Source organism: Mus caroli, unplaced genomic scaffold (genome assembly GCF_978045245.1).
Source record: "Mus caroli unplaced genomic scaffold, Mus_caroli_1 scaffold_6, whole genome shotgun sequence".
Lineage (NCBI taxonomy): Eukaryota > Metazoa > Chordata > Mammalia > Rodentia > Muridae > Mus > Mus caroli.
This window is the reverse complement of record NW_028227261.1, coordinates 143,505,265-143,518,002: the sequence shown is the minus strand read 5'-3', so window position 1 is coordinate 143,518,002 and position 12,738 is coordinate 143,505,265. Positions and strand designations below refer to the sequence as shown.

At 42.5% G+C, this 12,738-nt stretch overlaps 1 protein-coding gene across 6 annotated transcripts in view; it reads right to left on the bottom strand.

Moving 5' to 3' along the window:
- The window catches only part of Esrp1 (epithelial splicing regulatory protein 1), a 56,400-nt gene that overhangs the window by 2,314 nt on the left and 41,348 nt on the right, over positions 1–12,738 (bottom strand). For 3 of the 6 annotated variants that reach the window (XM_021160315.3, XM_021160314.2, XM_021160313.2), the window contains exons 14-15: positions 10,164–10,314; positions 4,648–4,757 (exon numbers count right to left, since the gene is read on the bottom strand). The exons of 2 other annotated variants lie outside the window; for them this stretch is intronic. In XM_021160315.3, coding sequence (XP_021015974.1) covers positions 4,683–4,757; positions 10,164–10,314 — 226 coding nt within the window. In that variant the 3' untranslated portion in view covers positions 4,648–4,682. The remainder of the gene's footprint in view (positions 1–4,647; positions 4,758–10,163; positions 10,315–12,738) is intronic. One more of the 6 variants, XM_085839499.1, reaches the window with a different exon arrangement.

Sequence of the window (12,738 nt, the reverse complement as noted above, 5' to 3'; positions counted from 1 at the left end):
ACTCTGTCAAGCCATTTGGCAAACCTCCATCTCCAAAAAATATTTACAATTCATAACAGCAACAAAGTTAGTTATGAATGACCATCAAAATAATTGTATGGTGGGAGGTCTAACACAAGGAACTGTATGAAAGGGTTCTGGCCTTGGGAAGGGTGAAAACTGGTTACCATGCTACATTCACCAGGTTGACTGATTTTGGTACTGGGGATCAAAGGCAGGTCTTCACATATACCAGGTAAGTGCTACTGCTCCAGTCCCTGTGACCAACTTGATGATGGGGGAAGTGGAGCAGGTAGTGGTTATGTTGGCATGGCAAGCTCTCCATACTTATGAATCCATCCAGATTTATAAATTCAAACAGCTCATGATGAACGTTCAGAAGGGAAAAGCGTCCGTCCTGATCATGTGCACAACTCCACCCTTTTTCTGGTTTTTCAAGAAAGTTTTCTCCATGTAAAAACCCTGGCTGTCCTGGAACTCACTCTGTAGACCAGGCTGGCCTCAGACTCAGAGCTCCAACTGTCTCTACATCTTGAGTACTGGGATTGAAGGCATGGGCAACCATGCCTGGCGTCTTCCCCTCTTATTTTTAGTTCTGTGCACTCGTGTGTGCTGTGTGGGAATGTGTGTGTCTGAGAGGAGGTGACTGAGGAAGGCAGAGAACCTCCTGGAAAATAAGTTACAGGTGATGTTGAGCCTGATGTGGGTACTAGGAACCAAATGCAGCTTGTCAGCAAGAGCAGTATTTACTCTTAGAAACAGAGTCATCTCTCCAGCCCATCCTATCACTGTTCTCCAAACTAGCAACCAAGGGGACAGCAGGAATCAGGCCAGCTGTGGTGGTACAATTTGTAAACTCAGCACTCAGGAAGCTGAGGCAAGGGACTGCCTCCAGTCAAGGCCAGTCTGGGCTATATAGAACGTATCAGAATAGCCAGGAGACACAGAACAATGTGTGTGAACATCCACTTTGCATTTTATTAGCAGTCCAGAAATGATTAGAGTATACAGGAGGATAATGTGGGCTGTAAGCAAATGCTGTGTGGCTTTATGGATGAAGGCCTGGACCACTTGTACATTCTGTACTTGAGGTCTGAGATCCCAAGGGCTGATTCGCATGGACAGACCTAGGATAAAATCTTTACACACACAGCTTCCCCACATGCTGTTTTATTTACATGGTATATAAAATAAAACCAAAAACACTCAAGTTAAAATAAAAACGCTGGCATTGTGCACTTGTACATGTAAATGAGAAACAGACAAAAAGGTGGAAATGGACCTCACTCTGGGGCCACCATGAAAAAGTGACTAAGTAACAAACGGCAATAGATGCAAACTTAAGATGAAGTATTCAAAAAAGAACCCGTTTAAATGAGGCGATTCAGTGCTTACCTTCAAACACTAGGCATGGAAAAGCTTCAACACACACACACAGAGTAAAATCTGTCAATCATTCAATCATTCACCACAGTCCCCTAATTCTCTACCTCTTTAGACAACACCACTCTAGTTCTCCTTAAAGATCTTCTCCTCTCCCAGGGCTAATACCATGGAGAGGGCATTTTACCACCAGCTAATAGAACAACTCAGACAACAAACAAGTCCTGCATAATCCAGCAGGCTGAGAAATGGCCATTAGCCACACCAGTGAAACCCAATTCCTGGTTTGCTTTTGACTCTTTTGAAAGTTGTTGATGGGCATGTCATGATGGGAGCTCAGTTGGTTCCACCTTCCTGTTCCCAGTTCCTTAGAGTATACTAAAAATCACCTTGTGGGCACCTAAAGTTACATGCCCGTCCTGAGTTTTTCTGTGGAAGGGCCAGGATTATAGACCTGCTTCTTAACCTCAGTGATGTTAGTGTGTTAATGGCATCTCAGTATTTAGTGAGGAAGCTGCAGAATCTTTACAGCTAGCAGGAAAAAGAGAATCTAAGGAGGATACAAAAAGAGGTTTCCTTTTCTTCCTAGCAACAAAAGCCAACGGTATGATCCAAAGATAATTTTTAAAGTTTTAGATGCAAACATTCATAATTTGTCTTTCCTTTCTGGTGAGATGTATGTTAAAACAATGTTTTATTTTGTCATACACTATCATTAAAGTATTATGTACACAGAAGAATTTTTTTTCCCTCTTCTTTTTAGAAACAAGGCAGGCCTTATGCTGCAGACCAACTGAGGCTGCCTGGGAGCTCACTAAATAGCCAGGTGAACTTTGTACTTCGTTCACGATCTGAGATTACAGGTGTGCATCACCATACATACCCACTTGTTACTTCCCGTCTTGTTTAGGGTTTTTTTGTTGTTTTTTTTTTTGTTTGTTTTTTTTAAAAATAGGGTTCTTTTTGCATAGTTTTGGCTGGTCTTTCTTGAACTCACAAAAATCCTCCTGCCTCTGCCTTGTAAATATCAGAATTTTGAATATGTGCCAAAACATGGAGCTTACACGGAGATTATTAACAATAACTGGATTCCACTAAGTATAAAACATTAGTTATATAGCAAGACCCAGTCCCAGTAAAATAAAAGCCAGAAGCCTAAAATTCTGATGAACTATGTTTGTTTAAACACTCTGTAGCACAAGGTGGACGGGAACTCACGTCGTCCATGTCCACCTGGAGTTTTTTCCGGTGTCTGTTTCAATCTCTGGAATTACAGACAGAATCATCACAAAGACTGACCTCGTCCAGCCTCTGTGGGACACTGGGCTCAAGACTGGAGCAGACATACACGTAGGCATTCACGTAAGATAAGGGAGTGCATATGTAACACATATGGGACACTGGGCTCAAGACTGGAGCAGACATACACGTAGGCATTCACGTAAGATAAGGGAGTGCATATGTAACACATTCTATGAGAAGAACAGAAAACACTCTCCTGAAAGGTCCATTTTTGTTGTTTGGAGACAACAGCACAATGACAAAGGACAAAAGCAGACAGAGCGCTCACGGAGCTGAAGATCTAAGGTGGACGAGAGACCAAGGAGCCGAGAGCCTAGGTTGGCGGCATTCAAGGAAATCTTAAATAGATGAGGCACATTAAAGGGACAAGCTAGGCAGAACAAGCTCCTTGCACCACAGGCAGAGGCATCCTGAGCAGCGCAGAGGGTAGGGCGGCTCAGAGGGTAGGGCTGGACTATCCCCCAGAAACAAATAAATGTGCAAGAACCGATGCTGGGAGAGAAATATGGCCAGGCAGCACAGAAGCAACTCCCAGTAACACACTAGGAAGCTTTGCCTGGAATGTCGGCAGGAGGGGGATTCTCTTCCAAGCAGCATGAGAAGAAACAACATGTCCCCCACCCCAGTTGTCAGTGAGCTAAAATGATGTGCTTTTATCACTAGGGCTCAGACAGAGCAGACCCCATTCCCACTCTGAGCAACATAATCATCCTCAAGCTACCGTAAAGTCTCACTGAAAAACACAGACCCAAAACTCATCCCTTGCACCTTGAAACAATCCTCAGAACGAGGAGCCACACACAGATCTGCATTCCTCAAAGATGGTGGACCACTGCACTTACATCGCCAGGTTAGACTCCGTACCGTTAAAGCTCACAACTGTGAAAATAAGAACTAAACTGCAAAATGAAAAGTCTAGAGATCCGACAACCAAACTGAAGAAATAAGCCACTCTAATCCATGAATATGGCCCCGGGAAACTCCTTGGGCAACCATAGAATCAAGAGTATCCTAGGAAAACTTCTGGATTAATAAGGGGGAGATCCCTCTTGACAAAACCCACTAACTCAATGAAAGCTTTTCAATAACTTTGTTTTTTTTTTTTTTAAGATTTATTTATTATTATATCTAGGTACACTGTAGCTGTCCTCAGACACACCAGAAGAGGGTATCAGATCTCATTTTGGATGGTTGTAAGCCACCATGTGGTTGCTGGGATTTGAACTCAGGACCTTTGGAAGAGCAGTCAGTGCTCTGAACCACTGAGCCATCTCTCTAGCCCCTTCAATAACTTTGGATGAACGCTAGTTTGTTTTTTTTTATACATGTGGTCTTACAATGCTGTCCAGACTGGACTCAAACCCCAGCCTAGGCTCAAGTGATCTTCCTGGTAGGAAATAACAGGTTATGTGTAACTCTATCTGACTTAGCTGAATGCTTAAAAAAAAAAAAAAATTTTTTTTTTCCTAGAATGGTGTCTTTTTCTTTTCTGTAACGTTTATTTTATGTGTAGTTCGCGTGTAGAAGTCAGAAGACAACCTTCAGAGTCAAGTCTCAATTTGCACTATGTGGGACTCAAGGATCAAATTCAGGTTACAAGGTTAAGCAGCAAATGAGCCATCCTGTTAGCCATTTTAAGTTAAAAAGGAAGGAGAGGAAGAAAAAGGAAGGAGGGGAAGGAGGAGAGGAAGGAAAGGGAGGGGAAGAAGGAGAACAACAAAGCACCACCCTACAACTGAGCAGCAGACAAATGTCCAAGTAGATTACCCCACAGTACCCACAGCAGCACACACACTCACACTCACACACACTACACCTGCACTGTGTTCTTGGTTACAAACTTCATCCCCTCCCATTTCTAAGACTTCTGACACACATCACCTGCCTCCTAGAGAGACGATGTCAAAGACTCTTGGCTTCCCTACTTGGGCCTTTAATTTAGCTTTCATAACAGGTCCTTACCTTCTTCTCTGAGGACGATCTAACTGCTGGGGCCCTTAAATACAAACCCATTCTTTGGGTAGAGTCCTGGCCTGGTCATTTGTGTGTACAAGTCCATCCTCGGTTGCATACTAAAATGCAAGTTGAAACAAACAGGATCAAAAGATGGACAGCCCGTCACTGCGGATGTTATTTTAAACCAGATATATCAATACAAGTATATGACATTTAGAACCTGAGCAATGACACTGTTAGTAGCCACACGTTAATTTCCTCTCAATGCTTCGTTTATTTATCAAGAATCCTTCTAGGAGAGAAGTTACATTGAATATATGTTTTAAAAACTGAAACAAACCCACCAGAACAATTAAGGAGGATCAAACCTGATCTATTTTTAAGCATGTAAATGTATATATGTATATGTATATATGTATGCTTTCTTAGCATGTACATCTGCAGACCAGAAGAGAAGCCATTGGATCCCATAGATAGTTTTGAGCCACTAGGTGGGTGCTGAGAATTAAACTTAGGACCCCTGGAAGACCGGCCAGTGCTTTTAACTGCTGAGCCATCTCTCCAGCCCAGAACCTGATCTCTAATAGGAGACTTCGGGTATGACAGATATTACTTATTTGTGCATCAATTACTTTGTCAGGCATTATACATTAAACCCCTAAAACCAGTAAATTTTAAATTGTTTTAGACTGGAGATAAAGCTGCTGAAATAAGTTCTCTCACTTGAATACTAAATAAAAATTTTTATGAGTCATCAAAAGACACAAAGACAGAAAGTTAAGGAAGAAGCCCAGTATGTATCGACAGCCCAAGGCCACGGAAAGTAGCAGCTAATGAAAAGAGCAAACAAACATTTAAGGTACCTAAGGACTCCCAAGGGCCATCAGGATAAGCAACCCACCATCTAAAATAAAGTGTCTTCACTTTATTGACCAAAACAATCCTCACACGGCCAAGTGCTTTCAGAAACCCTGCCTGCTCCCTTCCCCTTCTTCCACAGTGAATTCCCTTCAGTTCAGAAAGGGGGTTCTCCATAGGATAGGCCTAGGATGACCCTGAACTTCTGATAACTCCTGCCTCTATTTTCTTTTTCTTTTTTTTTTTTTTAAGATTTTTTTATTATATGTAAGTACACTGTAGCTGTCTTCAGACACTCCAGAAGAGGGCGCCAGATCTCGTTACGGATGGTTGTGAGCCACCATGTGGTTGCTGGGATTTGAACTCTGGACCTTCGGAAGAGCAGTCGGGTGCTCTTACCCACTGAGCCATCTCACCAGCCCCTGCCTCTATTTTCAAGTGTTGAGATTATGGGTGCGTGCTACCATGTTGGTTTAATGAGCTGCTGGGGCTGAAACTCGGGGCTTTGTGCTTGTTAGGCAAGCACTCCATCCACAGAGCTATGTGTCCATTCTGCTTCTTTGCATTTTTTTCTTGTGATATAGTCTTGTGATATACCCTACGCTAGCCTCAAACTTACTGCCTGAGCCCTGGGATAACAATGTGTGCCACTATATCCAGCCACAACAGGTTTGATAGGAGAACCCTATGCCCTATATCGTACTTTGCCCATCAGATTTCTCCTCACTCAAAAAATCCTTGCTCTTTCTAAGCTTGGAATTCCCCCATTCCTGTACAGAGGAAATTCACAAATTTGCAAGAGTTTTGAGAGAAATGTTGCTGAAGTAAAAGGGGAGAATATATCTAAATTCTTTAAAGATTATGCCACCCCCCCTTCCTGTTCTTATCAAGACAGGGTCTCACTATGTAGTTCTGGTTGTCCTGTTAAACTCACTATGTAGACCAGACTGACCTCAAATTCAGAGATCTGTCTGCCTCTGCCTCTACCCCCAATGCTAGGAATAAATGCGTGCACAACCAGACCCAACTAAGAGAATGCGTTTCCTAAATGGTATTTGCTATTATGACACCCAAGTTTCATATTTGTTTAAAAGATTGGACATCACTGGCAAATTTCATTTATACAACCAATTATTTCTTAGATATTTGCTTAAGTATATCAGAGTATATAAATATCTATATATATACTATAGAGTATAACCATCAGAAAGAGCCAGAGATAAAATTAAAGCAAGTCATGAAGATTAACAATAGTAGTTAGGGGGTGGTGCACAGCTTCATCTCAGTACTGTGGAGGGAGAAGGATGTGGGTCTTTGCATAGTGGAGTTCCAGGCCAGCCAGGGCTGCATACTAAAATCCTGACAGAAAGGGCTAGGGGGAGATAAACAGATTGCACTCAAAGGAACAATTTTTAAGAAGTCATCTGCAAATTTTACCACCAAATCTAAGGAATCTGGGACCCCACGGAGACATCTGTCCCTTGAAGAGCAGAAGGGCTAACAATAAATAAGGGGATGTGCAGTTTTAACAAGACAGTAGGAAATAAAAAAACTGGGTTAAATATAGATTTATGTGTGCCTCACAGCTTGAAATACTGAGGCACATACCTGCAAAGCACACAGTGGGGCTGCAGGTTTGTGTGACTGAGGTCTCCATACAATCCTGACTCACTGATCCAGTTTACAAATCCTAATGCTTGCCACAAGTGTGGTGCACTTGGGAAGCGGAGCCAGGAGGATTGTGGCATGTGGAAGGTTAGCCTAATATCTATAGTGCTATAGAGGTCAGCCAAACTATGTAAAAATGTATCTCAAACTAATGCAAGAAAAAAAAAATCTAAACACTTCCAAAATAAAATTCCTAAGTCAAGAGAAGAACTAATGTAGCAGCACTGTGCTTCTCCTCAGACAACTCTAACCAGAGTGACGCTAGGAGCTACTCAGGAGTTATGTGGTATACATTTTATCAGGTTATCCCAGTTTTTTTTTTTTTTTTTTTTTTTTGTTTTTGTTTTTTGGTTTTTCGAGACAGGGTTTCTCTGTATAGCTCTGGCTGTCTTGGAACTCACTTTGTAGACCAGGCTGGCCTCGAACTCAGAAATCCGCCTGCCTCTGCCTCTGCCTCCCGAGTGCTGGGATTAAAGGCGTGCGCCACCACGCCCGGCCTCGGTTATCCCAGTTTTGAAGCATGTCAGACTTTTAAACACATGCACATGTGATGTAGCACACATTTGGAGGTCAGAGGACAATCTTCAGTTCTCTCTCACCACATGGGTTCAGGCAGTCAGGCTATAAACCTTCGAGCCATCTTGTCAGTCCTGTGTCAGGCAGTTCATCCTAAATCTAGAATGATCCTGATTATGTGTCTGAGGGGAAATAAGAACCCACAATTGCCAACCATGGTACTTCCTCCACAAGAGTAATTTTGGTTAATCTCATTATGTATGTGTACGACTGCTTCACTTTATTTAGTATGAAAGTAAATGAAATTGGTGGAACCAAGCTAAACCATTAAGCCCAGCTGACAATTAAACTAGAAAACTACTGAGAGTCTCTACAATGGGAAAACACAAAAGTCTAACTATTCCTTCCGTAAGAATGAGCAACCTTTTCAATCCAACTCCAGTAAAACTGTATAATTTAATCAGCAAAAAAGGAAGTCTCTAAGGTAACCTTTTAACACGTTTCAAGTCCTGCAGCAGCTGAATAATCAGCTACTGACCCCTGAGGAATGAGCACCACTCTTCGGAAGAACGTGTGAGCGAAGGAGGAGCAAAATGTGATTTCAGTACTGGACTTTTCTAACTAATGGAAAATATTTCTTCCATTTTGAAAGTCCTTAAGACAATAAGTAATGGCTAGGGTGGTGTCAGAGATTCTATCTAATCAGACACAGTTTTAAGAACACACCATCCCTCAGTCACGGACATGGAATGGTCTCTGTAGATAGGGCTCGCCCACGCTGGGCTGCACATGCTCAGAGGCATCGCAGGACTTCATTCTTCTGAAGACTCAAGCTCATTTCAGCTCTAGGGGGTAGGAGGACCGCTTTTGCTCATAGACCAGTAAGAGACTAAAAGTTACTTGTTTTTAGACTTTATAGGAAGAAAAAACTTGACTTAATAAATGACTTTAAGAAGGAAATGGGTTTGCTCAGATGAACCAAAAAGAAATGGTAATATTCACTGTTGCAGATCTATCACCACGAAGACAGTGATGGATGGATACACGCAGTGGGCAAAACAAAACAAACAAGATGAAAGCAAAGGCAGAAAAACCAGCTCACTTCATGGAGAACAAGAACCCATCCCAGTCCAAGAATCAGAACAAGCCTGTTAGGTGGGGGTCTTATTTTCATCTCCAAGGTTAGGCAGGTTTTTCATTTTTATTTTTCCCTAGTGCAATTAAAAGAGGCTTTACGATTTTTAAATACTCAATGGGACAGCCCATGCTTAAATGTTCCTATTTATTTACTCTAATTATTTGAAGTACTGGAGACTGGAAACACTAACTGATATCCTTACCACTCCATTATTTTAAAAAAATTAAAATTACCTTCATTTATTTGTGTGTGTGTGTGTGTGTGTGTTGGGGGTGTGCTTATGCTGTGTGTGAAGACAGAGGACAACCTTCATGAGTGAGTTCTCTCTTTCCATCATGTGACTTTCCCAGGGATCAAACTCAGCTCACAAGGTCTGGGGAATAAGTGCGCCCCACCACCACCCCCCATTTCTTGAGACATGGTTTCTCTGTGAGGCCCTGGCTACCCAGGAACTAGCTCTGTAGAACAAGGCTGGCCTTGAACTCAGAAATCCACTGACCCCTGCTTTCCTAGTGCTGGGATTACAGGAACTCACCAGCACCGCCTGTCTGGAAAATAAGATAAAATTAAGGTGGATGTGTGGTGCTTATCTTTAATCCCAGCACTTTGGAGGCAGAGGCAGGCAGGTCTCTGAGTTTGAACCTGCTCTATACAGTGAGTTCCAGGACAATCAAAGCTACTTATTAAGTCTAAAATACAAAACAAACTTATTTTATGTGTATGAATATTTTGCCTGCATGCTTGTATATATGTGAATATACATACACATGCCTGATGCCCCTTGAAGCCAGAAGAGAGCACTGAATCTCTGGACCTGGAGATACTGATGGGTGTGAGCTGGCCATGTGGGTTCCGGGAACTACACCAGTGCCTTCTACAAGAGCAGGAAGCACTGCTATCACACAGAGACCAGCCATCTCTTGAGCTCCACTATTTTACTTGATCTACTTTTTTCTTTTTTGAGACAGTGTTTCACTTTGTGGCCTAGGCTGGCCTTGAACTCAGAGGTCTTCCTGGCTTTTCCTATAACACTACACCCAGCTTATTTTATAAGTCAAAGCTAACAGACCATTTCAAAGAAAATACATCCTTACTGCTGTTCTTCATGAAAGCCCGTCCTGCTGCCTGCCCTGACAGATACAGAGATGGTGATGACGTAGCAGGAACTATGACACCACAAGAAAGCCCCAATCTTGTCAAGAGGATGGACCTGGAGGTGGGTCCACAAGCACAGACACATGTGTTGAGTTTAGAGAACCAGTGTCTTTCCTAGCTGCATTCTTTTGGCAAACGGACTTTAGTAATAAGGGCACTGAGGATTTTTCTTCTTCAAGCTACTGACCTGGTAACCTTGGAAGAAGTTAAGAATTTCCTTAACTCCAGTATTGTAGGCCAGGCCCTGCATTCTGACCACGGTGCCAGGCTGGGGCGGGACACTGCTAAGATTAGCAGCTGTAGGGAAGTAGCCAAGACTATTAGGCGAACCTGGGGGGCTAAAGGGAGAGAAAGCACAATGAACCAACAGGAACACACAGTGATGAGTATTTACTCTAAAACACATCGCTTACGAAACTGACTTTCTGAAAGTGATGGTTTTTTACGCTTTACTGCGCTACCTTTCTTAAGACAGAAGAACGCCAGAGTTCTGTCTCACACTTCCACAGCAGCCAAAGGAGAGGTAGTGGATTGACGCCATGCTGTTAGATGCAAGACTTTCCCCAATCTCTAAGGTTCTCAAAGGGAGAGGAAGGAAGAATTAAGCCTTTTCAAGTCACTCAGCCACTTTCAAAGCCCAGACCACTGACGGTTAGTGAGCCAGTTTTCAGGAATATTAAAGCATGAAGAAGAGAAAGGGCTATAAAGGACTATAGGAACCACAGCCAGAGATCAAAAGTGTCAAAAGTGAACTCTCTCCAAGAACCAACGGCTCTATCAATGTGCAGAGGAATAATGACGCCCAAGACAACACAGCAGAGCACACCAGGGCAACTGCCAACACAGAGGTTAAGAGGACAACAAGCTGAATTCATCACCATTAACACCTGGGAACTAAAGAAGCAGCCTCCAGGTGTTACTGTAGCAATTTCCTCCAAGAAGCACAAGACCCATGGTGGCCTAACTCCTGTGGTACCTCTAGCAACCTCCATACCAGTCTCATTAATTCGCTTATCCATCAGCTTTATGGATTCCCCACCCAACAAATGTTCTAAGACAGCCAGATCATTACAATTTGAAATATGCACATAATATTTTTTAACCCAGTCCTAAACTTAAGAAGAAATACTGATTCCAACTTTAGATTATGAACTTCTAGTCATCTTCCCAGAAGTAACTGTACCATTTCAGAGTATCCACTCTATATTATTGTAACAAATAGGTTACCAGTTGTGTCTCTAGCCCATGGACTGACTATGTTACTTAGCCCACAAACCTTTCATTGTTAAACAGGGATGATCAACACCTTCAGCTTCACAGCAATGCTCCTCCAAGTGTGATTTAACATACTCATTAAGATTCTATGACATTAACTTATTATCCTCATTATCACTTAGTAAGTAATAGAAGCCTAAAAACAGCACTGGGCACCCAGCACCAAACCTTCAGTCTCTAAATCAGAATCCTCAACCATGTGACAAGTTTAAAACAGCTGGGGAGACCCTTCACTTTCCTGCTAAGAACCGGCTTGTGCTCCCCTCCAGATCAAAAATCAAAGACTCAAGAAAGTCAAATGATACATCCCTGTGCCAATACATTTAAAAGCAACCCAAGTGATTCCAATGAAAAACAAAATGGAAATCACTGCTTTAAAGGCTTGTGCAACTGTGATGGTTTGTATATCCTTGGACCAGGGAGTGGCACCATCTGGAGGTGTGGCCTTGTTGGAATGGGTGTGACCTGGTTGGAATGGGTGTGTCACTGTGGGTGTGGGCATAAGATCCTCACCCTAGTTGCCTGGAAGTCAGTCTTCCACTAGCAGCCTTTGGATGAAGACATAGAACTCTCAGCTCCTCCTGCGCCATGCCTGCCTGGATACTGCCATGCTCCCACCTTGATGATAATGGACTGAACCTCTGAACCTGTAAGCCAGCCCCAATTAAATGTTGTTTTTTATAAGACTTGCCTTGGTCATGGTGTCTGTTCACAGCAGTAAACCCTAACTAAGACAAGCAACCAACACTAGAAACAGGGTGTGTGCTCACCTGAACTCAAACCAACAACTTCGGCATTTTAACAGAGGTGAGAAAGAACTTAAAATTAATTTCCTACTGAGAACAATACCAGTTAGCACTTTGTCAAACTAGAAAGACCACACCAATTTCTCCTTTTTGTTTTGTTAGACAGGGTTTTTCTCCAGATGTCTTGGAACTCACTCCGTAGACCACAATGACCTCAAATTCAGAGATCCATCAGTCTCTGCCTCCCAGGTGCTGGGAATTAAGGCACACACCACCACCACCCAGCATTTTGTTTTGCTTTGTTTTTTAAGATTTATTTTATTCATCTGAGTGCTTTCCCTGCAGGTATGTCTGGTGCCTGAGGAAACAGTGAGTGCTTCCATGTGGGTGCTAGGAATTGAACCGTGGTCTTTCAAAGAGTAAGTGCTCTTAACCCATGAGCAAATCCATTCTGACTTCTCAAGTTTCATGATTTCTTCATATTTAGATTAGCATTCATCAAGTATCTATACATACCAGATATCTGATGTGAGTCTAATATGCAAAGACCATGAAGCTCTCTCTACGTTTCAGTAGTACCCACCAGACTCTTCCATGAAGGACATGAATGTCTTCTCCCTTCCCTAACAGACTTATTTTCATATACTTTCCTTTCACATTTCATTGCTTTTTGTCTAAAGATCCTCTATAAATTAAGTATAGAGTCTTGGTTACCTTCAAACTAGATAGATAGGTAGACAG